Below are 20,151 nucleotides of genomic sequence, written 5' to 3'. Positions count from 1 at the left end.
GGGCGTATTTACTGTGTATCCTGTCAAGTAAATGCATTTTTTACATCAAATGGCATATAAAATCTGTTATTTGTAATTGAAGCTTGGTAGCTCAGAAATAAATGATTTAAATTTTTTGAACCATCATGCACCATTACAAACCTAATTTCATGAGGAAGTGAAATTAGGTTTGTAATCTACAAATTTGCATTTGTACTCCTTCCAAACTGAGCCTAATTTCACGAGGAAGTGAAGACACATTCCAAGTAAATGAATAGCGGATATATTTATGACACGATAAAATCAAAATCGATCTGGGGAATTGAATGAGCTAGAAAACCAATATAAATTTTGAAATGCCTCAGTTTAATCCATTAATATGTTTGGTTTGAAATGCCTCCCAGGTTTAACCCATTAATATGTTGGGTTTGAGGGAAAATGTAGGGAAAGGAAGGGAAAGGCAGGGAACCTTTACAAACCTTGGATTGGTTTCCCTGTTATAAAACAAGGTTGGGAATCCCTGTTATTAGTACTAGAAAATCATTTTTGACATCAAACCTGTCCATGGTTGAAAATCTGTTATACTTCCACTCTCTAAAATAGGGTAAGTTATAAAACAAGAAACCAAGTGTAATTCTTACATTTTCTCAAAAGAAGTGTAGTTCTTAGTTATTAATAAATATAGTCTGTTCATATACATTTGCTACATAACGAATCAGCAAAAACTTTCTTCATCCATTTTCTCTCCTCTTGTTTGGAATAGCCGGCGATCATTGCAACCAAGATGATCTTCAGTCTAGGGCAAATGACCTACTGATGCAGCTAAACGATCTCCAAACTGGGACATTGGAGCCAAGAATGATCGTAGTTTACACAGTACATCCAACCATGGACATGTTTAACTCTCATCTTCAGATTTTTTTTTGGCAATTACCTTTCATCTTCAGACCACGGAAGTTCTCTGACAGTTGTTGGACTTCTTAAGTTAGAAAATGATCGATCATGTGCTGGATGACATCTACACCCTCTGAATGAATGAAGTGATCTTTGACCTGCAAAACATCCGATTGTTCCTTTAAACAAGATCGAGGGAAATGTTTAACCCAAAAGCTTGTTGTGGGTTGCATTTTTTAACACGACAGGAAATGGTTGGGAGGTCAACTGTTACGGGGCGCACTAAGATTTGATTTAGTAAACTTAATTGTGGACCCCCCCCCCCAAGTAGGGGCACTCTTTTCAGATTACCACTAAAGGCATTTTAACGGTAGCCATCTTACCGACAAAAAAAAAAGCCCAAAATTGAGCTGCTGTATCCCTGCATAAAATCCCTAGAACATTGGGAGAATGACCAATTAGCCCAGGGTCAAAATTTATAGGCTCAAAGTACTGTCGGGGTAGGTGCCAGTTCGAGGGAGGAGGTTACTAATAGACTAGGAAGGGGGCTGCAAAAAGGATTTCTGAGGGGAATTGCAGTCCAAAAATCCCTAAAATATTGGGAGAATGACCGATTAGCCCAGGGTCAGAATTTGTAGGCTCAAAGTAATGTCGGGGTAGGTGCCAGTTCAGAATTGATGCCAATTCACGGGCAGGCGTTGGTGCATAGAGTGTGGGTTGTGGTCCTTTTGAATGTTTATAGCTCTGCAGCATAAATCAGAAATCTGCACTGCGCAAATCCATACTTCTCCGTAAAATATTTGAACCACCATCATTGCAAAAAATTGACAAGACATTTAAGTGTACTTCTTTGAGCATCTTAAGTCAATGAATATATTTATAGATAAAAATATTTGGACAAGACACTACACACACAAGATGCATTGCAAGCCAGGCTGGGCCTGAACACAACCTAGACCCAAGCCTAGAATTTCCGGTCTGGGATGAAAATGGTCACCCCTACTGACAGTTTATCAGTTAAAACCATGGTGGTTTAAATCTCAGGTTCACAGCATGGAGAATAGCCTCACATATCCAGATCATGGTTTTAAAAGGCTGCCGAGGTGAGGCCAAAGGCCTATGCCTTGAGGTGAGGCAGACTAAAAAGGCCTGGCCTCGATAACCTTTTCCTCCATAGCCAAGGCTTAGGCCTTGAGTTGGTAGAGGCATAAGCCTTTCGGTCTTTAGCCTCATCATCCTTAAGGCCTACACCCCAAGTATTAACTCTGTCAATGCTGAATAATCATATTTTACAGGGGTAAAATTGGATTAAAGGAAAATAAACAAACCCCAAAAGCTTATGCAATGTTTTTCTATGTTTTCGAAGTAGAGCAGAAACTAGAGAGTCAGAGACGAGAGAAGAAAATGAATAGCTCAATAGACTAAGAGATGAACCAGTTACCAGTGTTAAGGGTAAGAGGAGGGTGAGAGACTTGTTTTACTGTACTAGTGCACCAAAAACGAAGGTGGTGGCAAAGATCATTAGGGTCAGACTAAGACAAACTAGTAGGCCCCTCCTTTTCCTGTTCTTTTCTGGTTTTTTTTTTCTTCTTTTTCAATGATCTCTGTTCGGTGGTTTCTATTCTTCATGATTATGAGATTGTCGATGGGAACAAAATCCATGGAGCTTCAAAATGTTCTGATGTCGTATTTCTGTTAATACATGTATCTCAATCATGAAACTTTCATCTAAGATGGCCCACTGCCTTCCAATGGCTTAAATTTCTTCACTGCTACTACATGGCTTGTAGGTAGCTCCATTGTGTAAACTCTTCCATGACTTCCAGCCCCAAATATGCAATATTTAATTTGGAATAAAAATTATGTCACTTCAATAATGTCTTCATATGCAATCTTACTGTGTTCATTCCAAAAGCGGAAAACATCTGTAGGAATCAAATCCATATTTAATATATCAAATAAGCCACATAATATTATATAAAATCTAAATTTTGTGTTTTCTCATGTCCTTGTTTTTTTTATGAATGCCTCATGTCCTTAATATTTTTAGCTATATCCATAAAATTTTACTTTTTTTTGTGCGAGGCTTAAGCCTCACCCCTATCACAACCAACCGCCTCGCCTCCGCCTTTAGCCTTTTAAGACCTTGATCCAGATTAACCAAACCAATACCATGTTCTAATTTCTGATTGTTGTTTATATATTGCTATATGATTTCAGACTACTTTATCTGCCTGCCTAAATGACAGTGCAGTAATTGTGTGTGTGTGTGTGTGTGTGTGTGTGCGCGTGTGTGTGTGTGTGTGAGAGAGAGAGAGAGAGACCTGAATCACACTATGTGCAGAAAACCTCTGTCTGCTGCTGTGAAAGCTAACGTCTACCTTTTCCCATGACACACAAGAGAGACCCGTCACCAGCTCCTCTGCATGGTATAATCAAATCTTAGAAGCAACTTCTTCAATACTTCTGATTTTAGATAAAACAGTTTATCATAACCAATATAAAAATAAATAAAAACAAAACAGTTTATCATAAAAGAGACAGCAACAGAACCTATGCAAAAAAATACAAGTTATGCCAGCTATTTAATTTTTACAATCATCTACATGGACATAGTACAACAGCTGAATATATGAAAATTTCAGGGGCAAAAAAACTGACTTAATAATCAATAAAGGAATTTAAGCACTTCAAAGCATTAAAAGAATAGAACATGGATTAAGTATTTTACCCAAACGAGGTAGGCAATTTGTTGTGGGACTTGTCAGTTACAAAACGCTATTATTAAAATGAAATACAAGTACCACTCCCAGATTTAACATATGTTTAGTGTATCTCCTGCTTGTGCAACACAACCTCAACAATAAGCAGGTCAACTGAAAGAGAGAATCAAGTAATACATAGTAAGATTTTGTTGCTTCATTTGTTGTTCTATTACATATATACCCATAAACATTTCTTTAGAAAACAAACAATGCAGTGCCTCCAATTTCAACAAATCTAATACTCATGGCATACACAAGTAGTGTCATAATATGTAACATGAAGAATGAATAAGATTGGGCCAAGGGAAGGTACTAGTTTTTGGTTTTGGTTTTGCTCCAGTTACTTTATTGACTCATTAACTGTAGATACTTGAAACTAAAACAGGATATGAACTTCCAGTATGATTTAGATTGTTCACTCCATTGGTATTGCCAGGAAAATATCATATACAATAATGACACCATAGAATCTTAGTAGCTTTGTGTTCTCCTTTTACTTTTAAAGGGCTAGTCTGAAACAATGTACACCAATTATTAATCCACACCATATCACATGTAAAGCTGTCACTATTGAGATAATCAAGCTTGGAATCTGCTTTGGCAGACATAAATTAATGGGAAAAATAAAACCATTCAACGGCGGATAAAGAATTCAGAAGAGCAGCGCTAGTAAACAACAAGTTTATTCAACTCTTCATAACTTCACCCGTAGACATGGTGTGGCCCATGAAAAGAAACACAACATTGGACTTGGATATAAACTCATGGGTTCCACCTTGTCTGTATTCAGTAGGGTGAAGGAATTCAAGAGTAGCATAAACTCGTTTTCATGAGTCCCATAATTAAAACCATGTTGACCTTTCTAAAGTTTTTCAACAAAATAAATCATCAAATATGCCAGCACATAAAGCAAGGAATGAAACAATGCAAAAATCAATCTAAATTTTGAAAAAGAACCTAAAGGAAATGAGACAATGGTAAGTAATAACAAACAGAAACATGTGCATTCATAGTGGGAAAAAATAAAACTAGATATAGTTAATATTCAAACAGAAACAAAAATTTGACAAGACTGCAGATATCTGAAGCTGGTCTCATCAACCACTAAAGGTACTAACCTTCTAGAATATCAGAACCTTCCTCCATCAAAATGGACCCCTTACTAACATTTGCCTTGGTATACTCTTCATACACAATATGTGGATATTTCTCACTTAGAGAATCCTCCCACTAGTAACCAAGAAGTAACACGGTTATCACATTGCAATTTAGCTTAAATAAATGGATGCACTACTGAAAGCTGAAAACATTACCTTTGGCAGTTCACTATTACGTCTAATTGATGATGTTCTCCAGCCAACAATATCTTAATAGCATATAGTTATGGAAATAAAAACGGCAATTGAAGCAGAATTCTTATCAACAAAAAGTTAACCAAGAGTTATTTTGATGGATAAAAGAGGATACGATCATAGCCAACATTTGAATATGCCACACGCCGTTTGAATACACGAAGAGCAGACCTACATTAGCGAGAATTACCACCATAGTTATGTATGCAACTATATTGGAGAAAGAGATGCCTCAATTTTTTACAATCCACTTTAGCAATTTACAGAAGGTAAAGAAGTTAAAAATACATGAAATAAAGGTCACCATAATCCTCAACCATGCATCGTAGTAATGGAGGTTTCCCATCCTCAGAATCAGTAAGAAAAAGATGTACACCCGTTCTCCTAAATATCCAATGAATAACACGACTTGCAGCCCTTTCAAAGGCGGTTACCCCAAAAAGAAATGGAACCTAAAAATAAAAAAGAAATCACCAAATCTTATTAAAAATCAGGTAACTCCATCCAATTGTTAATAATCAATAAAGGTGTAAACAGAATCCCAAAATCCAAACAGTCAAAGTCTTCAAAACATTTTATAAAATAAAGCTCAGAAATTTCTGATTCGTTGTACATAGCACAATCCAGATTTCCCACAGATCATGTCAATTAAAGATATCTATAGCAAAACAAAAAATCGAGAAATACTAATACAAGTTTCATGGCTTCTGCCCCGATCTGAATTAGTTTTAATAGAAACAGTCCTTAAAAGCAGACCCTTAAAATAGGGATTTTATTCAAGATTGAACATTAGGGGTGCAACTAAGCTACTAATTGGATCTACATGAATTCATGGCTGAGGTTTTCTGATCCATTAAACAGGACCTCTGTAATATGCACTGAACAGAGCAGACCTATGGTGGACCAGATACCCACACTTAATTCATATACTCAGAGTAGCTCAGACCTCAGGCAGGATGTATAGTTGACCTTGCACCCAATCATGACAATATTAGGCTTACAAATTTGAAAGGTGGAGCCAAACTCCAATCCACCTCACGCTCACCATCCAGCATATTTCATGCTTAACATAATTTAGTATGATAAGCCAATAAACTTAACTCAATCAATTTCCAAGATTTGACCTCAAAAAGAATATAAATCCAAACTTCTAAATATTAGTACTTGAGCAGAAATTGTCCACCAACACAAAATGCATGTGACAGCATGTCAAATATATATTTCCTATTAAATGTATGTTTAGTTTAGACACGTCAAGATATTTCCTAAAAAATAAATCGTTTTATCATAATGATTCTCTTGATAAAATACTAGAGAGTGACCCCAGTACTAAGTACAGGGCCAGTATTCTGATTTTTTTTATTTATGTATTCTAATGATTTTGTTTAACACCCATTTTTTATGTTGTAAATTTAGCTTACTGTTTTATTTGATTTTTTATGTATAGAAATGTTTTTAATTTAAGAGATTGAGTCAAGTTTTATTTCTAAATAATAACCCACTGTATGGATGCTACATCATTTGAAATGAGTTTCATTTTTTTTTCTTTTTTAATGGAGATAACTACCACTAACTGTTTTGAGAGTGGAGGTAACTACCATTTGAAAAGGTAGACACATGTCTGAGGAAGGAAGCTTTTGCTTGAGAGTAGAAATAACCACTTTTGAGATGCTCTTTCTTGAGAAAATAAGATGCCACTTTTCTAAGGGAGAAGCTCTCTAGTCTGAGGGCTTTGTTTTAAAATATATAGATTTTGTTAACAATGGCATGTAAAGAGATATTTCATGCATATCCCTTCAAAAAATACTTTGGCAAGAAATGGAGAAGCAAGACCAAGGTGTGTATATCAAATCCAAAATTTATGTTCTCCCAAATGGAGAAATAAGGGGGTTCTTCAAGAATCAAGTTGACAAGTTGGTGAGGAGGGTATTAGACTCCCACTTCTTGGATTTCTGTTCTCAAGGAGTCTAATGAGATCCACTACACTGATGTCTTGTCATCTCACAGTATAATGGTCTGAACTACATAATTTCTTATGCTATGTTGTCTTTCGTGGAGAAGAATCATTTTATATCAGTTTATAAGATATACATTGGTGGGATTTGCCCATTTTAGTAAATGCATACATACATATATACATACATATATGTGTGTGTGTGTGTATATATATATGTATGTATGTATGTATGTATGTATGTGTGTATTTCATGCAAAACAACAAGTTTTCTATTAAACAGAAAAGAGAAAAAGAAATTTATTAGTACTATCAATGTATAAAAAAAAAATAATGTAGATAATTTTTTATTGAGATACTAAGCATCTCCATAAGATTCATTTGGGAAGTAAGAAAAGGCCTTTGTCTTATCTTGCTTGTGCTGCTTCAAATTTCTAAATAATGTAGATAATTTTTTATTGAGATTCTAAGCATCTCCATAAGATTCATTTGGGAAGTAAGAAAAGGCCTTTGTCTTATCTTGCTTGTGCTGCTTCAAATTTCTCAATTGAGCCAGCCTTAAATGTCAGCAACCGTTCAAGCTTACTTCATGAAAGTTTCATTTACAATAGTATTTCCAAATTAGAGAAAGCGCCAACATAATTGAAACTCTTGAACATGGATGCAAGGCAACAATAAATACCTGCTTGTTACCCCTTGAACCAAGATGAGGTGTAGCAACAGTAATAAAATTCATTGCCTCCAGACCACATATTGTGCCCCTTGGGTCTTCATCACATGTACCATCCAATGCAATTTCACTTTTAGAAGGTCTAAATAGTCTCCCAACAGCATATCTTGCTACCAGTCCTCCCATGGAATGTGCAACAAAAGAGATCTTCCTTACACTTGGCTTTCGTTCAATTACTTCTAAGACCTGATTTTAAAGGTGGTGTCATAGACCAATATAATAGCAGCATCATTGTGCATGTTGTTTTGATAATATTAATGAATAAAGGAAGTGAAACTGGCAATAAGTATAAATGTATAACATAATCTAACAAACCTCCACAGCTAATCTCTCACCCATGACATCTATGCCATCTAATGTCAGTGTAGACACATTGCTTTCACTACCTGCAACACGTGTCAACCAGCCAAAAGTGAGATGAAGCAAATGGTTGTCAAACAAAGAAGACTGAGACTGCACATGAAACCATCCCCTATAAGAAAATGTAAACTTTGGGACATCAACATTTTCAAATGCAAGGCAAAAAATAACATAGCACGATATTGATGACACATTAACAGATGGCACATTAAGAAACACAATATTGATACCTATGCTGTACACAAAATAGTACATAGGTACAAATATTGAAATGCAACACAAGAACCACTTGTCAGATTGAGAAAACTCGGAAATAACAACCATAGATTTGGCAACATGAATTAGATAATATGAATTACTACATCTTTAATAAAAAAGAATATACTTAATTCTTTTTAGATAAACCTTATTTTATCACAAAGAAAAGAAGAAAAATACACACCACAATAAAAAACACCAAAACCAAACTAGAAAAAGTATACAAAGCCATCTAACAAAAAATTCTTTCCTCCCCACTACACAACTCATTACAATATTGACGACGACATCACTACTGTGAACTCATTATGAACAATTAGGGCTCTTCACGGGTCGGGTTGGGTCGGTTTACTGGGGTTTTCCCAACCGACCCAACCTGGTCGGGTTACCTGAGGTGGAAACCGAAACCGACCCACTAATAGGAAAAACCGACCTGGTCGGTTTGAGTCGGGTTGGGTCGGTTTGGGTCGGTTTCGGTTTTGCTCCTGTACAAAAAGGACAGAGAAGCCTAGAAGGAAATTTATTGAGTTGAGAGTCAAATACTCAAATTGTATTATTTAGAGAATAGAGATTGTGCTTGAGTTGAGGACTTGAGGGCTAAGGGGGGCGGACCAAGTTAGAAATAGAAGAAAAGACAAAAGTTATCAATAAAATAGAAAGTCAAACAGTTTTATAGAAAGAAGGCTGAAATATTTATATTTCAAGAAACTTTCTAAATTCTAATCTAAGTAAAAAATGACACCTAATTCTAATTGTAATTGCCTAATTAGTTGCCTATTTAGTGTAAAAGACTATAGAAACTAGGATAGATACAATTTAGTTAAGTATGAACTAGAAGACTAGTTAAGTAGGAACTAGAACTAGAAGACTAATTGGTTCAGTTCGGTTCGGGTTAGTTTTAGTTTTCACACAAGAAAACCGAAACCGACCCGATACATCGGTTTACGAATTTTCCCAACCCGAAACCGATCGGTGCTGATGAAAACCCAGCCGACTCGGGTTGGGTCAGTCCGAGTTGGTCGATTTGGTCGGGTTGGGCCTTCTTATGAATAGCCCTATGAACAATTAAGGGATCAATAAATAAGGTAAAGAAAATGTCAATTTTTCATGATTCTTCAAGTGGTAACAAAGTCATCCAGGTAGGGAAAACTATAGACCATCAACCAATTAGACTACAATTTTCCTTGTTACCAAATCATTAGCTTTGGTTTTGAGTTGAGCACAATATTTTAAAAAATTGTAATCATACTGTAAATCGTAAAGAAAGTTGAATTGAATTGAATTGTAAATCACATCATAAATCATAAGATTATTTCTATTTTCTACAAACTTGTCAAAAAATAAATAGACATTATATATGTAGTATGTACAAAAACTAGAATTTACCACTTATGCAATAGAAACCTAAGATGATATAATCAAGTTTTATCTGAAAATAAACTCAATTTCTAGTCTTAAATATCATAAATAAATCATTTTCTAGTAAGGGCTTTAAAAAAGTCTCCCTTGGCAAAACTAAATATAAATAAAAAAAAAATCACAAAGTAGATAACTAATTCTTAATTGAATTTATTTGAATAGTAAAAATCGTAAAAATCATAAGATTAATAAATCAAATCTAGGATTCAAACAAGAATCATAGGATTTTTGCAAAAAAAAAAAATGGTTTCAAACATAAGATTTGAATCAAACCTTTTGGATTCATGATTCAAATCGTGAATTGCATCGTTAATCATAAGATTTTGACAACATTGGTTGAGCGCAATGTATTTAAACTAGACCTTACCAGATGTTGTTTATTTCTAGTTTGATGGTTTGGTTGGGGTAAAGCGGTTATCAAACTGGGAAATGCACGGTATTTGGTTCAACCTTGGTCCAATTTTAAAAAGCACCCATCCATTGTCTATGATAGACAAGTCAAATTCACTCATTCACCATTTATGGGTGATGACCGTTCATCCATACTGCTTTAGAATTGGTCAAGTGTGTCTGTTATGCTAGAAGGCTAATTCATGATATAATCTATGGTACTTGGAGGGAAAGGAATAATAGCACATTTGAGAACTCTTACAGTAAATCTGATTGAAGGTTATAGCAAAAGAGAAGAGAAGAGAAGAGGAGAGGAGAAGAGAAGAAGGAAGAAAGAAGAAAAGTGTTGAGGCAATGGAACAGTGCTGGCAGCGCCAACTTCATTATAATATATAGGGCGAAAATAATAAAAAGGGAAATGACCCTTGTGCCCCTACTAAGTGAAGGTACAATAATAGAGTAAAATACAAAGGCTTTAATCAGCCAAACAGACCCTAACAAACATAAAATCAATTATTTCAACACTCCCCCTCAAGTTGGAGAATAGATGTCAATGATGCGCAACTTGTCACACAAATCATTATGCCGCACATGATGAAGACCTTTGGTGAAGATGTCTGCAAGTTGTTCTTCTGGGCTGACATATGGGTTGCACACTTCTCCACTTACAAGTTTCTTTCTAATAAAATGCTTGTCCACTTCAATGTGTTTTGTCCTATCATGGAGGACTGGATTAGTTGCAATGTTGATAGCAGCCTTATTGTCGCAATAGAGTGACATAGGGTTGCTAACTGTAAAACCCAGTTCTCCTAACAGATTTCTTATCCACATGATTTCAGCAACTCCATGAGACATAGCTCTGTATTCTGCTTCAGCACTAGACCTAGCCACCACACTTTGCTTCTTACTTCTCCATGTGACTAGGTTTCCTCTTACAAAGGCACAATATATCCGGTAGCCTTTCGGTCATCAATTTCCACTGCCCAATCAGCATCAGTATATACCTCCACCTTTAAATGTCCATGTTTCTGGAACAACAAACCAGCTCCAGGAAACTTCTTGAGGTATCTGAGGATCCTCTCTGCAGCTTCAAGGTGAGTTGTCCTAGGGTTGTGCATGAACTGACTAAGGACACCCACTGCATAAGCAATACCAAGCCTGGTCATAGACAAATACAAGAGTCTCCCTACAAGTCTCTGAAACTTCTTCACATCTTTCAAGAACTCTCCCTGACTGTCTCCCAGATGATGGTTAGGTTCAATTAGTGAGTCAATTGGTCTCACCCCAAATTTGCCTATATCTTCTAGTAGATCTAGTACATATTTCCCTTGTGAGAGCGGGCAACTTCAATTCCAAGGAAATAACGTAAGGGGCCTAGATCTTTCACTTCAAATTGAGTGGCTAAGAATTTTTTGGTCTCTGTATTTCAGCCTCCCAATCTTCTATGATCACTATGTCATCCACATACACAATTAGAGCTGCAATTTTCCCTTCACCATTCTTCACAAATAGTGTGTGATCCGACTAACATTGTTTGAACCCCATCTGTTGAACTGCTAAGTGGAACTTACTAAACTAGGCCCGAGGAGATTGTTTCAGCCCATATAAAGATTTTTTTAACTTGCACACTTTTTGTTCACTGCTTTTAACACAAAAACCTGGAGGTTGGGTCATGTACACTTCCTCTTCTAAGTCACCATTCAAGAAAGCATTTTTTATTTCCAATTGGTGAAGTTCTCAGTCAAGATTTGCCGCCAATGAAAGGAGAATTTTGATAGATGTCATCTTGACTACTGAGGCAAAAGTCTCTACATAGTCCACTCCATATACTTGTGTAAAACCTTTTGCCACCAGTCTGGCCTTGTACCTTTCAACAATTCCATCAGCCTTGTGTTTCACTATGAACACCCACTTGCACCCCACTGGTATTTTCCCTTCAGGAAGATCCACTAACTCCCAAGTGTCATTTTTGTGTAATGCATCAACATCTTCCTTCATTGCATCTGTCCATTCATGTTTGGATAAAGCTTCTGCCACATTCTTAGGAATGGGGATACTGTCAACAGGGGAGAGGAATGCACGATATAAAGATGAAATATGATCATAGGATACAAAGTGAGAGATAAGGTGGTTAGTGGTACAAGATCTAACACCCTTTCTCTTAGCAATAGGAACATCAAGATCTTTTTTTCTTTTTGATAAATGAGAGTAGTTTTATTAATTCAAAAAATAGTAGTACATTGAGCCTAGGAAGAGGCATGAGGTGTTACCTCCCCCTAGGACTGAGTCATAAACACTAAACAAACACAAGCCTGAAACACAGTTACAAAGTGGCCCAAAACAGATCTCCCCTTGACACCCCTTGCTTAGCCAAAGAATCAGCCATTGCATTTGCTGATCTGCTGACCCACTGAAACCTGACTGACATATTCCTTGTTAGCCATTTAACTTTCTTTAACAGATCCTTGTAGCCCCAACAAGTTGTCTCTGGACTTGTCAACCAGCCCACTACTACCTTGGAATCCCCTTCTACTATCAAATTATTCACTCCAAGTTGACTGGCCATCTGTATACCTTGTACCGCTACTAGTATCTCTGCCCTTACAAAATCACCAACACCCACTGGTCCTAAAAATAAAGACAACATGTTGCTATCTTTGTCTCTCAGAATCCCTCGTATTCCAGATGGCCCTGGGTTACCTTGGCAACTACCATCAAAGTTCAGTTTTACCACTCCATCCGGTGGGGATTCCCATTCAGCTTGTGATTTGTTCTTTATGGAGACTGTAGAAGCCATTGCTGCCCAGTTTCTCCTTAAATCGTCAAAGGAGTAATCTGCCAACAAATGTGAAGATTTTAGCCACGAGACTGTCCTTGTCATTATGCATTCCTTAATTTCAACAAGACTTCTTTCCTTTTCTTGAAATATTCTAACATTTCTCTCCTCCCATAAAGTCCACAAGGTAGCGGCTCTAATACATTTCCACATTAGCTTCCCTCTTTTTGTCAATTTTCCAAAGGTAGTCGGAATGAACAACTTTACTTCGGAGGGCAAGTTCCACCTACACCCAAATAGTGCAACAACCCAGTTCCAAATATTGGCAGCAAAAGAGCACGATATCAGTAAATGGTTACAGTCCTCACCTTTCACTTAATACAAGAAGCACCAATTTAGGGACAAACACAAGTAAGGTTTCTTCTTTTGCAAGTTTTCCACCATATTGACCTTACCCAAGTAGGAACGTCAAGATCATTAATGACAAGGGAATCAACATTGAGAGGAACAGGCATATCAATATAAGCAAGTATACCCAGTTGATGGGAAGGATCAACCTCCGATGAAGCCGATGATGTTGGTTGCAAAGTGTCAGGTTCCATGGCTCTACTCTGTTGGCTTTTGTGGCGGCAAAGAAAGACACAAAATGGAGGAGAGTCAGGTAGAGGAGGTGGTTGAGTCTGAGCCTGTTTCTCCTCAACCCTACTCTCCCCCTGAGGAGAAACCGAGAAGAAATGTTGATTCTCAAAAAAGGACATATCTATTGAGACATAGTACTTACAAGAGACAGGATCATAGCAACAGTACCCCTTTTGAGATAGAAAGTAACCAAGGAAGACACAAGGAATAGCACGAGGATCAAGTTTACCCCCAATTGGTGACAAGTTATGAACAAAGCAACGACACCCAAAAACACGCATTGGAATGGGGAACAACGGAGCTATATGAAACAAAAACTAATGTGGGGCCTTATACTCTAGTAACCGAGAGGGCAGTTGATGATGTACCTAGCACACAAAACAACATCCATCCAAAAGCGTTTCAGAACATTCATATGGATTAACAAGCCACGAGCTACGTCAAGAAGATGACAGTTTTTTCTTTTAGCAACACCGTTTTGTTGAGGTGTCCTAGCACAAGATCTTCGTTGAAGTGATCCACTCAAAGCAAAGAATTTCGTGAGATCACTATGGAAGTATTCATTTGCATTGTCCGACTGGAAAATATGGATTTCAGTTTGGAACTGAGTGAACACCATGCGTTGAAAGTCTTTCACAATTTTAGGCACTTCCTCTCTAGACTACATAAGGTAAACCCAAGTGTATCTAAAGTAATCATCAATCAAGATAATGAAGTACTTATATTCAGCCTTAGTAGGTAGAGTAATAGGGCCCCAAACATTAGAGTAAACAATATGAAACGGAAATTCAGATCTTTCATTTCTCAAAGGAAAAGTGCTTCTACAATGTTTACTCAATTGACATGTCTAGAACTGCAACTAACTCGCTAACAAAGACTCAAACAACTTTCGAGACAAAACTTTTAATGACTCGACAGAAAGATGACCAAGACGACTATGCCATAAATAAGCTTGACTCTCATTGAACGAACTCAAGGACTCTATAGCCACAATACCAGCTTTATTCTCCAACACGTAGAGGCCATCCACCATGCTTCCTCTACCAATCGTCTTCCCTGAGGCCAAATCCTGAAACACACATGAAGACGGATAAAAAGTAACTGAACAGTTCAAGGAGTCAGTAATACTACTAATGGAAAGCGGATTTATAGGTAATTTAGGAACAAGTAGTATGTTAGAAAGGGTAAGGCCGAGTGGGAGAAAGATGGTTCCTTGGTTGGCTATGGTAACCATCAGCTAGTTTCACCTTATCTCTCCCAGAGAGAAGATTGTATGCCTGAAATAAATTTGACTTACTAGTCATATGGTTTGAGACTACGGAGTCAATTACCCAAGGGGAATCAGAGGTATGAGATGACATATAGAAGGCAGTGGTAGTGTTACCTGAAGTAGATGCAAAAGAGGTAGGAGTAGGACCAATATCCATCTGGCGAAGAATCCTACCATATAACTCCAAATGGTCACGAAAGGAGTTGATGATCTCTTCCTTAGGGTCAGAACTGTGATGTCTTTCCTGAGTTACCATGGGACCAGTCTCTTGAGATGCCATATTAGCTGAGTTATACCTTTTCTGAGTTTGCTGACTTGGTTTCTTACCCTGATCAGTTGTTGACTTCTTACCCAAATCTTATGCCCATTTAGGTTTTCCATGGAGATCTCAACAAGTATCTCTAGTGTGTCTTGCCTTCTGGCAATGAGTGCACCAAAGCTTAATCTTATCATATATTCTCTTCTGAGAGTCACCTTTCTTAGAACCACCTCCGACATTAGTATTTGAACTTCCCCAAACAACTAGAGCAACTGGCTCCCCCTCTGTAGAATTCATCACATTTCTTCTACTTTCTTCTGAATGAACTAATGCATAAACCTCCTAAACTGATGGCAAGTCTTTACTTCCCAAGATCTGCACCCTGATGGACTCATATGAAGGATTCAATCCCAAGAGGAAGGCAAATACACGTTGCTAAGATACAAGTGATTTGTATGCTTTTGCATCCTCATCACACTTCCAGTTAACATTCTGATAGTGATCAAATTCTTTCCATATCGATGTCAGATCTAAATAGTACACCGAGAGACTCCTTTCCCCCTGCTTGCAAGTGGACGATTCAACTTGCAGTTGGTATATCTTGGCATAGTGTCTCCGCTCTGAATAAGAAGACTTTGCTTGTTCCCATATTTCACAAGCAGTTTCAGCCCACATAAAAGTTTTTCTCACCTGTGGCAGCATGGAAACCAAGAGCCAAGACATCACCATACTATTTTCTTGGTTCCATCTATCATATTCAGCACTTTCGCTCTTCGGTTCCTTCACTTTCCCATTGATGTATCCTATTTTTCCCCTAGCAATGATGTAGAGTTTTATTCCCCTAGACCATTCAAAGAAATTCAGACCATCAAAGGGAATAACAGCCATGGGGAAACTCATATCCATTCCCCCACTTACCCCATTTTGATTTCCAGAAATCCCTGAAGTAGCAAAATTCTCAAAAGACATGATCAATACAGATTTTTTTTATCAAAAAATTTCAACTTAGGATCCCTCCTTATTTCAGAACAAAAATCTCCACACACAACAAGTGATTAGCCCACCCACACTGTAGTTTTTGGACTTAATCTGAGCACAAGACCAGCACCAATTTCCAGAAAAAACAAGATGGCAGATCTGATTTTCAGACCTGTAGGGAGTAGCAATCCCAGCCTACTAGTTTTCTCAACAGGTCTACAAGCAATAATCACAAGGGGAAATCCTTGCACACAAGGCATCAAGCCAACAAGTAGAGAAAACAGGTCATATGTGACCTACAACAACCTTTCACAGGTACAGGATCACACGATCCAAAACAAATAGAGGAAAAACCTCACAAGGGTGTGTCGACATTCAGTGGTTCAGGTCCATTCGTTTTCCTCTTGGTACACGACCAAGGGAAGAGAAGAAAAGAAAAAAAAAATGGGGCAGTACCAATTGTTGGTCTGATTCGATCAACCTAGATGTACTCCTCTGTTCCGCCCAGATTCAGTAGCTTAGAGAAGACACTTGATCGCCCAGATTCAATGGCCACGCTCTGATACCATCTTGACAATAAATCGAATTGAAGGTTACAGCAAAAGAGAAGAGATGAGGAGAGGAGAGGAGAGAAGAGAAGAAGAAATAAGTGTTGAGGCAATGGAACAATGTTAGCAGCACCAAGTTCATTATAATATATAGGGCGAAAAAAAAATAAGAAAGGAAATGACCCTTGTGCCCCTACTAAGTGATGGTACAATAATAAATTAAAATAAAAAGGCTTTAATCAGCCAAACAGACCCTAACAAACATAAAATCAATTATTTCAACAGGAACCAAAAAAAGCAAAAAAAGAGAAAAAAAAAACTTTGTTGGAGATCTGTGGTGTTTTTTTGGTGGGGGTGTTGTTACTTCTCTTTCTTCTAAGCTCATAGATGAAAGCCTCCAACGACATCAAAGGCATCTCCTTCAAGGACCTTCACCAGTGTACTAGACTAGTGATACAAACTCTAGAACGGAAGAGTTGTTACTCCTCTAATAGGGGCACCCATTGATAAGCATTCATAAACAATGTTTTAAAACGCAGAGGCCTGAGACCTAGTTCAAAACATAAGAGGTGTAAGTCTTCCAAACACAAGAAGACGAAAGCCTCCTTAAGAGGAGGGGGATGAGGAGGGAGGAGGGAGGAGGAAAAGAGGAAGGAGGATCTCATTTTTCTTTATTTTTAATAAAAATCTTTTATATTAAGAAGAACGAAGATGCATAACACTAGCTAAAAGGTGGGGTCTTGTTGAAGCGGAGGCGAGCAAGCCAAAGCAGAGCAAGACTCCCCTAGCACAAAGAAACCAAATTGGGCTGCAATAGACAGAGCACTCTACCCACTTTCTTTCCCCTTCTCTTTCCTTCCCTTCCCTTCTCTTTCCTTTCTCTTTTTTTCTTTTCTTTTTTTTTTGATAATTCTCTTTTTTTCTTTTCTTTCTTTCTTTCTTTCTTTCCCTTCCCTTTCTTTTCCTTTCCTTTCCTTTCTTTTCTTTTTTCTCTCTTTTTCTTTTCTTTTTTTGTCTTTTTGTATTAGACGTGCATGAGGCGTATGCCTCATGCATGCCTAAAAAAAAAAGGCATATGAAGCATACGCCTCAGAGGTATCAACACCTCTAGCATACACCTCAGGGCATTTTGGGGGTTCCAAGCTTTCCCACACCTTTTAAAACACAATCTATAACTTAACCCCTTGGAAATAAAGGAGACTCTACCAAATAAATTAGATGGAGAAAAGAGTGATAAGCTTCTATGTTCAAATCAAGTGAATCCCAAGACAGATGAATTCAATTGCATATTGTTTAGCTAGTCCAAAGTAAGAAGGCATCTTTGTATGCAAAAGCTGAATACCTAATTAGTGTCAATTTCAATAAAGACCTAACACTGAGAGTAATGTTTACAAGCCTTTCAAGAACCCACCATAAAAATGATGACTGCTTTGCAGCTTCCCATGTTAACTAGTGACGAGTAGCATGGATTTTAGGATAGACATTTCAATAGAGATGGAGTTTCCAGATGAAAAAGGGCTTTTATTGAAGTTATCAATATTCTTAGAAAAAAGGGAAAAGCCCCTGCCAAGGTCATTTCCATAGAAAATTCAATTCCATCAAAAAGAGAAATGCCTCTTTTTCTTTTTTCTTGTTTTTTTTTTTTTTTGAGATAAGATATAACTTGATAAGACTTTTTAGTTAACCTCCAAGAAGATAAATCATTCCCGTAAGCACTTAGGAAACCCTCTTCCCTTTCTTAGATTCATAATTGTTGTTTATTGCTGAATTTCCTTTGAGTGTAATTCTGTAAATCAGAATAACATGATGAAGCTACATACAAATAGAAACAGGGCTTCCAAGTGATTTTTGTTATAAGTAATAAAGAGACCCAGTCTCTCTGCTCATCTTCAGGAACCTAAAATATTAATTGGTGGGGGTGGGGGCTTTTCAAAATAAGGCAAAACCTGCAATTTTGTTTAATGGAGCTCGAAGAAATGTGGTCAGTGCCAAAAATATAGAACTTGAGGAAGAAAAAAAAAAAAAAAAAAAACTTACAATGAACAATCACTTTGTCAGGGAGCATTTTAACAAACTGCTCAGCTGCAAATTTCCAGTCGGTGGAACTGCACGGAGATAGCAAAATATTCCAAAAGTAAACAATTAATCGAAGTACAACAACGTGTAGAACAGAATAAAATAAAATAATTAAGAAGCTATTGTGAAGACAGGGATGTGAAGTCAAAATAAGACCGGTAGATTTAAATCTGTATATAGGCATAACCTTAAGAATCAAAAGAACCGAAAATTCACGTAAAGATAAAAAATATACACCGTCTTTTTCAATTCAAAACAAGCCAAAATCTAACCCTCCATCAAAACCGCTTCCGGTATCCCAATTGCACTCCCAAACAAACAGAACTAGTAGAAATCTCATCCAACTATCAGAAAAATTATGACAACAAAAAAAGTATAAATAAATAAACAATTGGGATAAAAAAAAAAGGAGCCGACCTTCCTAGAATCCCATTGACCATGATAACAAGATGATCAGCCGTAGAAGCAGAACCATTACAACTCCAAACATCTCGACCCCCATTAATCGATTCCGAACAAACACCATTCTCTTCCGGATCAAAATCCACACTCTTCCCCATTTCTGGTTCGAAGGATCAAAAAACAACGACGAAGAACGAAGAAAATTACAGGAAGAAAGGGTATCTAAATTCTAAACAAAACAGGGATCGTTCATTCTGTGGTTGCAAAGAAAAAAAAAAAGACTCTCAGTCAAAAGAAACAGAGAAAAAAAAAAGTTGAAGATGAAGAAGAAAGCAAGGAAAAGGGCGTAAGTGGTAAGAGATGTAAGAAGTAAATAAGAAGGAAAAAATAATAGAAAGCAGCAATGGGGGAAAGGGGAAACGAAGGAAAGACGTAATGAAGGGTGAACTAAAACGAAATGCAAAACGTAGACGCGTCGCTGAAGATGTCCATCAAACACGTTCAACAAGATCATGATCGTCAATATAACTAATTAATTATTATTATTTTGTAACAATTAAGCGGGACCCACTTGCATTCTATAATATAACATGATGTAACGTTTTATGGGCACGTCTCATTTTTTGTGATGTATAAATTTTTTGGCTAAGTAACTCGTTATTTGATCCGGTGGTGACGTGCCTTGGTGGCGAATTGCCTGGGGGTAAACTGCCTGGTGGCGAACTGCTTGATTGTCATGATGTGCCACATGTCGCAATTTCACTAGAAGGCCAAATCTGCCCTCATCAATTGCCCCCCACTCCCGAGTTGAGAGTAACTCAGCCAAGAGAGTAGACTTTTTCTTTGACTTTTGCCCGTGTCGGAGAGGCGACCGGGTCTTAAGCAGTAATGTGGCCCGTAGGCTTTGGGAGTGACTCGTAGTCTACTCTTTTTTTTTACTTTGCCTGTGCCGGAAAGGCGATCAGGTCTTAAGTAATAATGTGGCCTGTAGGCTTTGGGAGTGACTCGTAGTCTACTCTTTTTTACTTTGCCTGTGTCGGAGAGGCGACGGGTCTTAAGCAGTAATGTGGCCCATAGGCTTTGCCTGTGAGGTGTAGAGTTA

The 20,151-nt window shown here is 37.4% G+C and overlaps 1 protein-coding gene across 2 annotated transcripts; it reads right to left on the bottom strand.

Moving 5' to 3' along the window:
- Positions 1-621: 621 nt before the first annotated feature.
- Positions 622-19,567, bottom strand: LOC148880509 (lipid droplet phospholipase 1-like). 2 transcript variants are annotated; one of them, XR_016104580.1, is made up of 11 exons: positions 19,065-19,567; positions 18,609-18,676; positions 7,990-8,060; positions 7,627-7,860; positions 5,279-5,442; positions 5,106-5,161; positions 4,952-5,004; positions 4,757-4,868; positions 3,605-3,749; positions 3,198-3,295; positions 622-1,031 (listed from the first exon to the last, which is right to left on the bottom strand). XR_016104580.1 is itself a non-coding variant. In XM_088962435.1 (10 exons), exons 1-10 carry the CDS (start codon positions 19,205-19,207, stop codon positions 960-962), a joined length of 1,071 nt encoding a protein of 356 aa, XP_088818561.1. In that variant the 5' UTR covers positions 19,208-19,567; the 3' UTR covers positions 622-959. The 2 variants fall into 2 exon arrangements, 1 of the variants encoding a protein (XP_088818561.1); XM_088962435.1 differs by lacking the exon at positions 3,605-3,749.
- Between the last annotated feature and the right edge of the window lie 584 nt (positions 19,568-20,151).

The sequence above is a fragment of the Nelumbo lutea genome, chromosome 1, assembly GCF_056320005.1.
Source record: "Nelumbo lutea isolate HS-2025 chromosome 1, American lotus-T2T, whole genome shotgun sequence".
NCBI lineage: Eukaryota > Viridiplantae > Streptophyta > Magnoliopsida > Proteales > Nelumbonaceae > Nelumbo > Nelumbo lutea.
Note: the sequence above shows the minus strand (reverse complement) of the source record. Positions and strands in the feature narration are given on the sequence as shown.

Bases quoted from the DNA above. Each gene is read 5' to 3' on its own strand.
- LOC148880509 (XM_088962435.1), bottom strand. From the start codon at position 19,207: ATGGGGAAGAGTGTGGATTTTGATCCGGAAGAGAATGGTGTTTGTTCG. The intron at 5,162-5,278 runs GTATTTTTAACT...TCGCTAATGTAG, and splicing joins TATGGTGACCTTTATTTCAT to GTCTGCTCTTCGTGTATTCA. The intron at 3,296-4,756 runs GTTAGTACCTTT...TATACCATGCAG, and splicing joins AGGTTCTGATATTCTAGAAG to AGGAGCTGGTGACGGGTCTC.